Source organism: Ambystoma mexicanum, chromosome 10, assembly GCF_040938575.1.
Source record: "Ambystoma mexicanum isolate Mex_15411 chromosome 10, UKY_AmexF1_1, whole genome shotgun sequence".
Classification (NCBI taxonomy): domain Eukaryota; kingdom Metazoa; phylum Chordata; class Amphibia; order Caudata; family Ambystomatidae; genus Ambystoma; species Ambystoma mexicanum.
The window spans coordinates 762,772,766-762,788,145 of record NC_090932.1 but is presented as its reverse complement, the minus strand read 5'-3'; the positions used below and the strand labels follow the sequence as shown (position 1 = coordinate 762,788,145).

Here is a 15,380-nt window from a genome sequence, read left to right as displayed (position 1 = left end):
AGGGGAAAACCCCAAAATTTGCAAGCAAAATACCCAAAGAATGATCAATCTACTTTTTCAATTGGGTTTCTCAATCAATGAGAAAAAGTCAAGCCTCGTGCCAAACAAGACCAAAGAGTTCCTAGGAGTGGTCATAAAAACAGAAGAGGGTCTAGTCTTTCCTTCAAAAAAAGAGAACAGAACATACTACTGCAAATACCTCAGTATCTAGCCGGTCGTCAGATAACCATACGCAAAGCAATGCGCCTGCTCAGGATGATGGCATCATGCATTTACCTGGTCCCATACGCACGATTGCGCATGCGTCCAATGCAGGAGTGGTTGGCGAAACAGTGGTCTCAGGTAAGCGGTCAGTGGGACTATCTAGTGGTCGTTTCGCCAACCCCAGTACAAGCTCTACGCTGGTGGAAAAAGGAGAACCTGTTGAAGGGTAAATGATTCCACAACCCGGCGATGCAAGCGGCTGTCGCAACAGACGCATCGCTCACCGGAGGAGGGGGGCCCATTACCTTCATCTCACAGCGCATGGTCTGTGGACTCAAATCATAGCCCAGAATCACATCAACCTACTGGAACTTCTGGCAGTGTTCAAGGCTTTACAGACCTTCCAAGCACACCTGATAAATCAATCCGTACAAATACTCATAGACCGCACCACTGCAATGTTTTACATCAACAAGCAGGGGAGCACACATTCTCCAAGTCTGTCAAAGCTAGCACAGACAATATGGAAGTGGGCACTCAAGCGGCCATGTTCCTAACATCGCAACATGTTCCACGGGTACTCAATTCTCTAGCAGACTCACTAAGCAGAGATCCACTACCAGAAGAGCACGTGTGGCAACTTGACAAAGATATTGTATACTCAATTTTCACACAATGGGGCTATCCCCCGTTAGATTTGTTTGCAACAAGAGAAAACAAGCAATGTCCAGACTTTGCGTCCAGGTTTCCCCAACACGACTCCAGGGGGAACGCTGTGTGGTTGAACTGGTCAGGGAAATTTACCTACGCTTTTCCCACAACTCCTCTAATGAGCAAAGTAGTGCATAAGATTCACGAAGAGCAAGTGACATTAATCCTAGTTCCTATCTGGGTAAGACAACCTTGGTATCCACATCTGCGCAAACTGGCGATGTGCGACCCGATCAAACTCCTGTGCCCATTCAACATGCTCACACAGCACTGGGGGGGAGACATTACACCCTCAACCTCAGTCTATGAACTTGGCAGCTTGGCTCCTGAAGTCATAGAATTTGGACATTTAAATCTACCTCAAAGGTGTATGGAAACCCTCAAGGAGGCACGTAAACCAAACACCAGACACTGTTATTTTAACAAGTGCAGGAGATTTGTAATTTGGTGCCACTCAAAACAAATAAACCTGATAGAATGTACTTCATCACTTCATCGCATGCTTCAATTACTATACTCGGGGCTAGTATTTAATTCAATCAAAGTTCACCTAATGGCTCTATCCACGTACACCACTTCTCAGAGCAAGGTGTCCTGGTGGAAAGATCCAGTCATTAAGGCATTCATGGAGGGAGTAAAGAGACTCCACCCTCCTATTTCAAACCTTCCCGCCAGGGTGGGACCTAAATGTAATACTTACTAAGCTCATGGGGACCCCCCTTTGAGCCTATGCATAGGTCCAGCCTTAAACGCTGCACATATAAAACAGCTTTTCTGGTGGCTATCACCTCCATAAGGGGAGTCCGTGAACTGCAAGCTTTGTCAGTGCGAAACCCTTTCTTTGTTATCCACAAAGACAACTTGGTATTAAGAACGCACCCTAGGTTTTCACCTAAGTTCATTTCAAAGTTCCATGTCAATCAGGCCATCAAACGAACAGCTTTCTTTCAAACTCCATCAAGCTCAGCTGAGAAAAAAACTCCATACTCTAGATGGAAGTAGGGCGTTCCTTTACTATGTAAACAAGACCAGACCGCTTAGGAAAACAGACCAAATGTTTGTCTCCATAGCTCCGGGCAGGGAAGGAGACCGCATTTCCAAAATTGCCATCTCCAGATGGATAGTCAGACGCATACAGCTCTGCTACTCTCTATCAAATAAAACACTGCCTTTCCCACCAAGAACTCACTCTACCAGAGGTACAGGAGCTACCTTGGCTTTTATCGCAAACATCCCACTGGACGCCATTTACAAAGCAGCTACATGGAGCTCTATCCACACCTTTAATCAGCACTACTGCATTGGCACTAGCTCTAAAGCAGATTCCCAGGTGGGACCAGCCGGGCTAAAACATCTATTTGCTGCTTTACCTTCTCACAACCCATCACCTTCTCCAAACACTGATCGTTAATCTATGCATAGCATGTGATCTAACCAGATTCCACAAGCATCAGAATGGATACATTACTTACCGTAATTGTATTTAAGATGCTTGGATTTGCTTAGATTCACATGCGCCCACCCTTCCTCCCCTTGGAGTAGAAGGTGCATAATGTTTTCTGGGCTTTATCTGATAAATAATCTGCTGTACTACACCTGTATTCACGCTACACTTCATGCAACCTCATGTCAGAAACAAACAATCTGAGGGACCTTGACGCGTGAAGCACCATGGGTACAGCAGACGTCACTCTAGGGATAGTATTACTGGCACACCATGTTAACGTCCTTTTTTGAGTTTCGAAAAACAACTGTAATACTCTGCAGATTCCATTATATGTCAGCCTATGCCTAACATGTGAATCTAAGCAGATACAAGCATCAGAAATAAGATTACAGTAAGTAATGTATACCGTATGTGTTTCATAAGGTTTTGTGTGACAATATCTACCTTTGATTTTTCATCTGCTTCGTGTGTAAGCTAAAGGACTAATAAATGATTGTATTTTTATATATTTACTGTCTTACTGTCTAACTTGAATTACTGGTGTTGCTCTGTGTTGACTCATTGTAGCTCTAGACGACTCTTGTCCCCTTTTTGAACTAAGCCTTCTGATCTCCTGGTGACCTTGATAGGGTTTGGCTAACCTTTCAGTGTTTTACCTGTTCTCCATAATGCAGTGGCCTCTCAAAATCCCTCCCACTGGGCATATTTTGCAAATTCATCTTAACAAATTGGTGGCAGCAGTAGGATAAGGTCTTTGGCACTCTGTGTAGACTCACTGGAGTGAGCCCATAGTTCTTTTTACACACAAGACTAGGCTTTAAAAGTTGTAGGCCTGTAAAAATGACAGAACCTATATTACAGAAGGTAGACATACACTAGAACGACTCTTGCTATGCACCAAGTTGAATACTTAATGAGATTGTGTTCAGAGAAGGGTTTTGCCCACCTCTCGTGTTAAAGCTAATCTTCTGCAGAGCCTGGCAGATAACCAGAAAGCTAGAAAAAAGCATTTACCTGTTGCTAGTGGTGTAGAAGATGCTGCGACAGGGCCTAGCAGTAGTAGGCCCTGTGCTGGAAACCACAACGATGACATAATTAAGGAAGAATAGGGACCTTCTCAATCAGCTAATACAACATCTGAAGCTGAGGTTATTTTTGATTTAAAAAAAAAAAAATCAAGGGTGTTACATAGCATTCTGTGGAGGGGAAAAGTGCAACAAGAATCATTCCCAACAGTGACGGTTACTCATTCTCTGCACTGGTAGTCTAGTGCACGCTAAATGTAATGAGGGAAGCAGTAACATTAAGCAAAAGGATCTCAATCACCACAAAAACCTTTCCAATTCCAGGCAGAAAGCAGATACTACTTTGGGTCGCCATTGGAGAAAAGTTGACAAAATAAACACTTTCCTAATATTTCATTAGTACCCGGCATGCTCTATCCATGGGAAATACTACACATGGATTGGCTCTTTTCCGAGCCATACCACACGGTATTCCCATAGACGTACAAGCGTGCCGGCGTTTGTTCCCGGCGGGGGGCTTGGCAGCCCCTTAGACAATTAGAAGGCTCGAAACGGGGCAATCCCCGCTCTGAGCTTCCAAAGGCTGGAGGCTGCCTTCACCCCCCCCCCCCCCCCCCCTGCCGGGACTCGGGTACGTTTTTTTTTTCTTCCCTCCAACCCCCTCCCCTGCAAACTATCCCCTCCCAACCCCACTTACACTTCTGTTCCCAGCACGTCCGCTCCCGATAGCCGCCATGGAAAAGGAAAACTGACTGTTTTCCCTTTCCCGGCGGCCATTTTATTGCCCTTTTTTTTTTTCCGGTTTCGAGCAGCGGCGTTTCAGAACAGAAGAAAAAATGCCATTAGTACCCCGGTCTAGCGGCCGGGGTACTAATGGCTATAAGACCCTCGGCGGCAGGCCAATACCGCCCGCGGTAATGGCGCCGGGGCTTTAAGGCCCACGCTATGCTCAGGCCTTTAACTAGGGCCCGAGGGTATTACCTGGGGCGGTATTGGCCCGCTGCCTCGGGTCTTATTGCCACAATAGTACAATTGTTAACTGAAGTTTATATTTTTTGTGAAGTATTTTGGAAAACTCCCCAGAGGGCTTATTACATTTGTCACACAATCCTGCTTCTTGCACTGTACGGGTTACATAACTTTTGTGAGTGGTAGGTGGAAGGATATGAAGCCTGCTTTTAAAAATCGACAAGTCACTTGAGGGTGGGTAGCATTTTTAATACATCCTACCAACTTTAATTTCTAATTCTAAAACTACATTTCTGTCTGCTGTGTTTCGTCTTTAAGGGGGAAATGCCCACTGTGCTGTTAGCACCCTTCCAATGGTTACATAAAGTGAATCGCCATGTGCATGAGAACAGCAGTTTCTGAATTTAAAAGGTGTCTCTAGAGGCAGAGTTTTTTTATTCTTGTAGTCTTGATGCTATTGGGTTTTGTCCCTTATGCTACTATTAAGCCTATAGCAATGTTGGAAACCCACAACTACAGTATGTTGTATTGTAAAGGAGTTCCTTGGGTTACTGAAATCAATCTCATAACCCATTTTTGTAAAGGTATTTTCCAGAAAATCAAGACCGCAGAGGACAATGGAAGAGAGGATTCATGCAAGGACGGGCTTCTAGAACTGAGAAGGAACAAAAGGAGGCACTATACAGATCAAAGTGGCCTGATTATCTAAGATCGTTGCAAGGAAGGTAGGGTATTTTTGTTAGTCATGGCTGTAAATGTAGTCACTCCAGATCTTAAAGATTTCTTTTTTTTAATTTTCATGCAGCTGTTTTTTTATGATAATTCTCTACGGCACCATTCTCAAAACAATATTGTCATTTAAACTTGTGTACAGATCTAATGTATGATTACTGTTCAAAAGCGGTCTGCTTGCATGTTGAAGCACAAAATACTCTAGGCAGTCCAAACAATACTCTTACGTCCCTTCCCCTTTCCTCCTTACTGTATGGGCTTCCTTCCAATGGACAGGAGATGGAACCTTTTTCACCGGAAAAAAAACACCTTCCCCTTTAAATTTAGAGGCGTGCTGGGGCGCGCCCAGGGAGCATGCGTTGCCCTGACTCCGCCCTCCGGCGCCACACCCCAGTTCCCTTTTCCGCGTCGACGGGAACGGGCCGAATTTACCAGCGCTACTGGGTTTGGCTTCGGCGATGTAATTCCACGCGCTGATACTTCTATTTGTCTTTTTTGTCTTTTTATCTTTCAGGTACTCGGTCCTCAGGCGTCACGCTCCTCTCCTGAGCATGTTAACTTCTACAGGGTTTAGCAGGTGTCCATCCTGCAACGGGCTCTTCCCTACTATAGACCCCCACACCCTCTGCCTATGTTGCCTTGGCCCAGACAACCGTTGGCAATCTTGTTCGGCGTGTGACTTGCTGTCCTCAAAGGCGCTGAAGAACAGAGTAGTCAGGTGGAGGGAGCTTTTCCAGAGGTCACCTCCAGAGGACTTCAAGAACTTTGTGAAACATCGAAACAGGCCCAGGGTAGGGCCGATATTCTCCATCGCACCCCACAAGGGAGACTCATGCCCAGGGACTCTCCTGCGCGGCGGGCACCGCTCAGGCCCTTCTACCAGCACGTGCACCGAGGCTGCTGCAGCTTCCAGCCCCCGGGCCGAGGGATCCGTGGATCCTCCCGGTGCCAGTGTTGAGGGACTGAAAGGTTCGTTTACCAGGTCTTCACCCGAGGGACTCTGCCCTTATACCGGCAGCATGGTCGAGGGGCTACGCCCTAATACCGGCAATAAATCGGAGGGGGCCTAAACGCAGCTCTACCAACCCCCGGGGTCTATGGTATCCCACCTACGGGGCCTAGGCCCGAGGAGCAGGGTAGGCCTTGTGATCCATACACAGGAGTCCTGGGGGAGGCCAGGCCCAGCGGGCCGAGCAACACGTCACAGGCACGTGGCAGACAGCCTGAAAAAATAACCGCCGTGCCAGAAAGAGGCAACCGTCCGACGCCATTCCAGGAATTCAGCAAAGAACGAGTGTCAAGGCGGGACTGGCTTCAACCAGGTACGTGGCCTACAGCCTACCCCTCTTATGCACAGAGCAGCTTTCCTTTGCGTCCGTATGGACAGGGTACGCAGCGGCCTCAGCAGCCTCCCGCTACCCCGTCAACACCCCCAACACCGCTTCAGTCAGTGACAACAGTTTCTTTGACAGGTTCCTCGGCCACATGAAGTCACCTCGGATTGGCATTCTCTTCAGACGCCTTCAGGGAAGTAATTCCTGCCATGGTAGCGGCACCACAGACTCCTTCATTGGCGCCCCAGGCCCCGGTGACGCTGCCTCCTCCGGCTCCACATCCGACTCCGCAAACTCTGCACCCTCCTCAGCCTCTGGCCGCGGCCCCTGTACCCGAGCCTCTGGCGCCAACTACTCCTTCTCCTCCACAGGATCCTCCAGATTCGCAGGATACGGAATGAGGAGGATCCGGACACGCCATCCTCAGCCAGGACCTTCCACGAACGTCTGGAGGAGTACCTGGGCCTACCCCATCCCGAGGCCGAACAGCCGGCAGAAGGGGTTCTGGCGGAAGTCCTCACGTGACGCCCCTCTGCCAAAACGGGGATTCCACTACAAAACTGATGGTCTCCCTGGCCAAGAAAGGTTGGGTCAAGCCGGTCAATCGACGCCTGGACGCCAAATACAGGCAGATGGAGAGGGATACACTCTTCCTTTCTGCCCATCCTCAGCCACACTCCTCGGTGATCGCTGCGGCATCACTATACTCCAAGCCTCATTCATCCTCAGCGGCGCTGCTAGGCAAGGAGGAGAAGATCTTGGAGGCATATGACAAGATTCTCTATTCCAACGCCTCTCTACATCTGCGTCAGGCCAACGCCGATGCCATGCTGGCAGCCGCCAAGCAAAGATTATGGCGGGAAATTGCGGGCTTCCTCTAGGAATTGCCAATCACGCTTTAAGGCGGGGCTAGCCGAGGCCAAGTTGGTGGCGCATGACCTCATGAAATCCACAGTGGCCCATATTGACACCTCAGGCCGTGCCATCTGTATTGCCACGGACATGAGGACAGCCTGGCTCTGGGCAACAAAATTCAACCCGAATGTCCAGGAACGCATACTAGATCTACTGTTCCCGGGGGGGGCGGGACACCTCTTCCACTCCTCTAGGGACGAAGAGCTGGACAAGAAGAAAAACAGCTCACAAACAGCTAAGTTTTTATCCATCCTTACAAAGACTACGCCCGAATCGTACACTCAATCTCAGCAGTGCTCAGAGAGGGGTCGTACGTACAGAGGGTTTTCGAGGCTTCCAGGAAAGCAGGTCCAGGCAGCCGGACCGCTTGCCGTCTCGGAACCGGCGCAAGCAACAAAAAGGGTGGTTTAAGGGCTTTTTCCAGTCCCCCCCTCCTCCGCGACAGCCTCTGAGGGAAAGAAGGCATGACCCGCCCCTTCGGATCCACATGTCTCCGGTGGGGGGCAGGCTTGCTCTCCATGCACATTTCTGGTGCCAGAATTTCGCGGACCCCTGGATCCTCTCTGTAGTATCCATGGGGTGCCGTCTCCCTATCCCAGCCTCTCCTCCCTCCTCCACTCCACTCCCACAGATTGGGACATCAACTCTTTTGGCAGAGATCCGGTCGCTCGTAGAGAGCCAGGCATTGGAGGAAGTCCCAGCCTCCCAGCGAGGCTTTGGCTTTTACACCAGGATTTTCGCCATTCAGAAGAACCAGGTGGGTCTGAGAGTTGTGCTGGACCTTTCCTCCCTCAACCTCTCCTTACCCCTGCAAAATTTCAAGTTCGTTACGGCAGCTTTTATAGCAGAGACATTGGACAAGGGAGACTGGATGTGATCCCAGGATCTGAAGGATGCGTACCTACACGTCCCGATTTGGCAGCCCCACCGTTCCTTCCTATGGTTCAGTATCATGGGCTACCATTTTCAATGCAAGGTACTTCCCTTTGGCCTCAACTCGGCCCCCAGGGTCTTTACCATGCTCATAAATGCAGTGGCGGCCCTCCTCAGAGCGCAGGGCCTCCACATCTACCCATACCTCGACGACTGGCACGTCAGGGCTACATCTCCAGAAGCGGTTCTCCGCTCTTCTTATGAACACACTGCGTGATCTGGGCTTCTCGCTCAATCTCAGGAAGTCACAGCTGCAACCTACGCAGACTGACATTCTTTGGCCTCATCTGGGACACGTGCTCGGAGAAGGTATTTCCGTCGGAGGACAAAGTCTCAGCTATCAATAGGGCCTCCACCCACTTCCTCAGCAGGGAGGTGACCTCTGCATGGTGGTACCCACATCTCCTGGGTCTACTGGCAGCGGTACTGTTAGCCGTCCCGCACACAAGACTTGGGATGAGGAGGATTCAGCTGCACTTCGCGGCCTCATGGAACCAGTAGCGGGGCTCTCAATCCGAGATGATCAACGTTCCTCCATCTCTCCACCCGCACCTGACTAGGTGGTCCAGAGACTGCAACCTATGGAAGGGCAAGCCCTTCCGGCTGCCCACTCCGCAGGCCACCATCACCACGGATTCCTCGCTCGAGGGCTGGGGAGCCACCCTGGACGATCTCTCGGTCCATGGCACCTGGACTCGACAGGAGCTGGAATACCACATCAATTGGTTAGAGCTGAATGCCATCTGGCTTGTGCTTAGGGCATTTCTGCCACGTCTCACGGGCAAGATTGTCCTCATCCAGACGGACAACTCGACCAGCATGTACTACGTCAACAAGCAGGGAGGCACCAGATCCCCTCCTCTGTGCAAACTGGCTATCAGCATGTGGGAGTTGGCTCTGGAAAACGACATTTACCTCACGGCAGTTCACCTCCCGGGGGAATCCAACCTGGAAGCGGACAGGTTGAGCATGCTGGAAGCAGACAATTACGAGTGGCAGCTAAACGACCTCATTATTCAGGAGATCTTCAACAGGTGGGGGTCACCCCCAGGTGGATCTTTTTGCCACCTGGCACAACAAGAAGTGTCCCCAGTTCGCATCCTGGCAGGGGTAGGGCCCCGGCTCCCAGGGCGATGAATTTCACCTCCAGTGGATGGGCATGAAAGCCTATGCCTTTCCGCCATGCACCTGATTCACAAAGTTATTTGCAAAATCAAGGAGTCTCGCCAACTCCTCATCATTCTAATAGCTCCATGGTGGCTGGCCAGGCCATGGTTTTCAGAGCTGCTTAGTCTCTCGGAAGTGCCCCCGATTCACCTCCCGACAGGCCCAGCATATCTTCTGGCACAGCAGGGGGGCAGAGTCATCCACCTTGCTCCAGGGAAACTAGCTCTCACAGCGTGGTACTTGAGCAGGTAACGCTTTGGCATCTCAGCCTCTCACAGGCCAATCTGGAGATCATACAAGGCACCAGGAGCAGGGCTACCAGGGCTCAGTACAAAAGCAAATTGACCAGATTCTGCCACTGGGCAGACTCCTGGGGAATCGACCCCCTGGTGTGCACCTTGGACGACATGCTCTCCTTTTCGGCGCACCTCGCCCACTCAGGCGTGCAGGTGGACACCTGCCACACACATACCTCGCAGCCATTGGGGCTTACAGGAACTCTGAGGAAGGCATCTTCTCCTCCTCCAATCCTATCATCAAGAAACATCTGACGGGACTCGCAAGGCTCTGCCTGCCCGTCAAGAGACCGCACCAGGTGTGGGACCTTAACATAGTCTTAAGGGCCCTGGCGCACAAACCGTTCGAGCAAATGGCATGCGTGGACATCAGGCTGGTCAGCATTAAGACAGCTTTACTAGTTGGCCTCACCTCAGCTCGTCGAGTCAGCAAAATCCAGGCGCTGGTCGCCTCAGAACCATATACTACCTTTCACAGGGACAAAGTAGTCCCTGTGAAAGGTAGTATGACAAAATAGTGACAAAGTAGTCCTGCGGACACACCCAGCATTTCTGCCCAAGGTTCCATCTGCTTTACACTTGAACGAGGAAATGGTCCTCCCTGCCTTTTTTCCTGATCCCAAGGACGAAGCACAAAGAGTGCTGCACTGTCTGGATGTCGGGCGTGCCCTGAAATTCTACTTGGACAGGACCAAGGGCTTCTGAAAATCGGACGCCCTGTTTGTCACTTTCGGTGGCTCAAGACCAGGCTATGAGGCCTCTAAGGCTTCCATATCCCGCTGAATGGTCTCTGCCAACAAGGAAGCGTACCAGGGACCGCACATGTCGCTCCCAACCATCATGCATGCCCACGCAGTCGGGGCCAAGGCAACGGCCATCGCATTCCAGCACCATGTCCCTTGTCAAGTGATAAGCAGGGCGGCCACTTGGGCCTCCTCCATGGCTTTCTGCAAGCATTACTGTTTGGATGCCAGCTCCAGATCGGATGCAGCTTTCGGACAGGCGGTTCTTAGGAACAACTGAAAACGGGAGGAACGGAGAAGGAATGCAGTATCCAGGAAGAGAGAGAGAGAACAAGCAACAGGAGAAAGTAGGAAGCGGGTGGAGCACCGCCAAGAGGTAAACTTAGATGAGCGAGAGCAACTGAGGGAAATCCGAAGTTGCAACGCGCCGAGTCGCCTAGTGTAAAGTGGTAAATGCACTTTGGCGGTGGCCATGTTGGAAAAGACTAGACCGTTTGCGCCGTCCACGAGAAAACGTGACGGCTCAGTTCAATGGCGGCCAAGTTTCCACCTCTACCATAGCCGCCAGTAACTCGCGGTCGTGACATCGGAGTGCAAAGAGTGCTTATCGATGACGGCGAAAACCTTGAGGGAGTGCAGTGCGAAGTTGGAGAGAGGTAAGCCTAATAAATTCATTACCCCAACCAAATGCACCTCAGACGAGTCTAGACAGTTGTCTCTTCGATGTAAAAAACACTCCTGTTCTAGATCTCCGAGCGGATCGCACCACTCATTCACTTCGAGGCACAATAAAAAAAAGCGTCATAGATCGCCTTCAACCTTATCCTCCAGAACAGCTCCCCGGCTCAGTGGGAGGAATTTCGTAAAAAAATGTTAAAGCTGTTTGAGAACGCGGCCTTGCCCCCCTCGGAGACACCTAGAGGCGATACCCCAGGTGTAATACCTGATGGACACAAAAGCTGTCGTCAACCTCGGCAAAGCATACTCATTGAGAGCGTGAGAAACCCTTGAGTAGAGAAAACGCCTCTACGACGCACAGAACGTCATTGTCGACTCGCATGTCGAAGCAGAGAACTGCGCCATCGGCAACTCCGTTTTACGAGAGGTTATCGACGCCTCTCACTTCGACGCCAATCAGTTCAAAATCCTCGACGACTCCTTCGAAGTCAGTCGATTCTATTGACGACCTTGAGGCCAATCTCTATTCCATCAAGGCCAATGACGTCTACATCGACAGTTAAAAGTATATCTCCACCTGTAGTGACTGCTATTGCTCCCTCTTCACTAGAGAAAAATTACATACCTCTGCCATCCTCAGATTATTTTAAAGCCTTATCCTCCATTTATGAAGAGGCAGAGGATTCTGATGTAGATGAACTCTTCGGTCTAGAGTGGATTAGGCCTCTCATGCCAGAAGAACTGATCCCAGAAGAGTTCGGATTGAAAGACCTGTAAGACACTTTGCAGGAAGCAAGCAGAATTGATGCCTCCCCAGAGGTAGATTTTAGTAAGCCTGAACCAGGGGACCATGCAGAAAGTAATTACAGGTCACTTATGAACAGGGTGATGGAATACATTGGGTGGTTTAGGCCCACACCTACATATGAGCAAGATGACCTCATGGACATACTTGCTAAGAGACCACAAGAAGATCCTATCGTACACTTTCACAAAGCCTTACAAAAGAAGGTGTCTACAAACTGGGAAACTCCAGAGGCGATCCCTGCAGTCAGCACAAAACTGACCGCAAAATATAGGGTATCAATGGCAGATCACCCTATACTTGTCAAAGCACCTGACCCCAGAAAGATTAGTCATTCAAGCTGCAACTTCATCAGGTAAACAGACTGCATTCCCTACAATTCCGCAGGATCGTGATGATAAAATGTTTGATGCCATGGCTAAGAAAGGTTTCTCTGCATGCAGCATGGCCCTAAAGTCTGCTAATGCCACATGCACGCTGGCAAGATTTATCCACACCCTTTGGGAGTGTGTTTCAATGGCGGCTGACCATCTCCCTGAAGGGGAAAAAAGGGACGGTTTCTTGAACATTATCAAGGACGGGAAAGACGCTATGTGAGAGTCCCTACAAACTGGTCTCGTCTCTATTGTCAGCATCAGCAGAGCCAAGGCGGCTAGTACCACAAACCGCAGATTTGCATGCTTGCGGAGGTCTGGCTTTGCTCCTGATGTACAGTCCAGACTTCTGAATATGCCCTTTGACGGCAAACATTTATTTGGCAAAAAAAGCTGATAACCGTTTGGAGAAGTTGCAAACTTCCAAGGCTGCAGCCAAATCCCTTGGAGCTGCAATAAGACAGACTCCAAAGCGCCCCACAGGTGCGCCCTGGAGGGGCCGGTCCTTTTCGCTATTATTCCGCATTCGGAAAAGGTAGAGGACAGCCAGCTCAAAGAGGCCGGAGACTATTTACCCGTGGTGGACGGGGCAGAGGTACTAAAGCCGCAGCAGCAGGGGCTACCTTACCCTCAGCCTCTGCGTCAACCACCTCAAAACCTCTCTGAGGTCTTATATCACAAGACAACAGAAGGAGGCAGGTTAACAACATCTGACAGAATGGCAGGCTATTACTTCAGATGCCTGGGCACTGTAGCCAATTTCCCAGGGTTACTGCCTGCCTTGTCTACGCACCCCTCAGATTCATCTACTGGGGAACAACTCTTTTGAAGTTTCCAGACCCGCTCCTTATGCAGGAGATTCTAGACCTGCTAGAGAAAGGTGCCATAGAACCGGTACCTGTAGCGGAGAGGAACAAGGTTTGGTACTCCCCTTATTTTCTAATTCTGAAAAAGGACGAAGGAATGAGACCCATCTTGGACTTAAGACAATTGAACAAATTCCTCAGGAAGGACTAGTTCAAGATGGTTACCCTTTCTCAGATCCTTCAGGCCCTCCAGCTTCAGAATTGGTTGGTATCTCTGGACCTTCAGGATGCTTACTTTCATGAGCCAATCCATCAAAAGCATAAAATACTTTAGGTTCGCCATTGGCAACTCTCACTTTCTGTTTCGGGTTCTGTCATTTGGGCTAACCTCCGCCTGAGAGTTTTCACCAAGCTAGTGGCAGTTTTGGCAGCAAGTCTTAAGAGAGGGGATTCACGTCTGCCCCTACCTGGACGATTGGTTGATCAGAGCAAGTTCCCCGGAAAAAGCTCAGGATCATCTAGACCATGTTTGCCACTCCCTCCACAAGCTGGGCTTTTCCCTCAACTTCAAGAAGTCCCACATTGGAAGTGCCTTGCAAGTGCGTGTGCTGCTGGGCTGACACGCTGATTTATCACGCTCACTCGAATAGGACGAAAGGACAAGAGGAAGGCTTGTTACCTTCAGCAGCGGCGAAACGCCGCCTGGACACACAAGGACTCTAGACTATTGGACTCAACATACCAAAGTAATTATACACTCTGTCATCACCTGCATTGTACGTGCTGCATCTCGCATCGTTATCTGGTGTGGGCTGGGCAGGGCTCCACCCTGGTTGCGTTTGCTACTGTGCGTAACGCCACTTGCTAACGTGTTTTCCTTTCTTTTGCGACCGCAGATCCTTTGCGTGCTGAGGCTCCGCCCCCCGCCTTCCAGGAAGCTCACAAATAGCGAGGTGCACGCGCATTTGGCGCGCGCATTGGAAGTGCCTCGCAAGTGCTTGGGCTGTTGGGCTGTTATGGGGTGAGGCTCAGATTTATAGTTGGCTTCTAGCAAGAAGAACACAAACACCACGACAAGATGCTAGGTATTTTCAACGCGCTCTTTATGTATTAACTGATCTTGTTTAGAAAATGTGTGCTTTGTGCTTTGGGGGCCTGTATAAGTAGCCCAGCATTGCACAGTCCTTTACTTTTTTGAAGACTTGATTGGTGTTCTTTCTCATTTACGTAGGAAGTTAAACATTTGTTTAGTTACATACTAGATAAACGTGTAAGTGTGGAATTCTCGAATAGGGTCTGGCATGGATTCACATGCTTATTAATATTCCCTGTCAGGCTGGGAATCCTCGGTAAAGAAAAAATCAGTTTTTCATTTCTGAACTGTCTTTCTCCTAACAACCAATCACTGGTCTCTGGGTCATACTGCCCCCAGCCAATGACTGCCCTCTATCTAAGCCCCTCCTCTGGCAGCCATCTTCAGATGTTTACTGCACGTTCAAGTGTTGGGAGTCCTCGTGCTATAGCTCTCGAGCTTTTACTGCGTTTTGTGATTTTTCGAAGAGTGCTACTCTATTTTTTTCATTCAATCAAGCTTCAAGATCCATCTTCGGATTAACGGGGACCCGTTTTTCGGATTCTTCAGCACCCTTCAAGGGTGATTTTTCATCGAGTTACTGCTTGGAGGATTCCAGAACTTCTTCAAGGCTTACCCTGCGTGGACATGGAAGAGGAGAAGGAAGACTCAACACCTCTGTTCAGGATTTGTCCAGGATGTGGCCTGCGGAGCATCTACTTGGACGATGGGCATTCAGTGTGCCTCTATTGCCTGCATTCCGACCAATCGCAAGTGGAGGATGACTGTGCGTTTTGCCAGGAGAGGTTCCCCGCCCCATGTAGGATCGGCGCAGGCGTCTCAGAGTGGCTGCAGGCCAAGGCCCCTGCTACGGGTGAGTCCCGGCAGCATGCCTCCCCCAGCCACAAGAAGTCATCTGAGCAGGCTTCTAAGACCTTTGAGGGCACCCCTGCGATGGGTGCCCAACAGAAGGCCAAGCACCACGAGTCCGGGGGCACCGGGTGCGCCGTTGTAACAGGCTCCCCGGTGGCCAGGGCAGTCGCAGCGTCCCCGGCACCTTACACCACGAGCCAATGCTCCGGTTCGGCAAAGAAAAGGAAGTTGGACAACCCAGGTAAGCTTCTGGAGAAACCCCGGACGGGCCAGTCGGAGAAGGTCATGGGGGAGCG

General features: G+C 50.1%; 1 protein-coding gene across 2 annotated transcripts in view; it reads left to right on the top strand.

The window, feature by feature from the left end:
• Positions 1 to 15,380, top strand: part of DHX36 (DEAH-box helicase 36) — a 1,119,030-nt gene that overhangs the window by 267,724 nt on the left and 835,926 nt on the right. For both annotated transcript variants that reach the window (XM_069618410.1, XM_069618409.1), the window contains exon 10: positions 4,941 to 5,081. In XM_069618410.1, the coding sequence (XP_069474511.1) occupies positions 4,941 to 5,081 (141 nt within the window). The remainder of the gene's footprint in view (positions 1 to 4,940; positions 5,082 to 15,380) is intronic.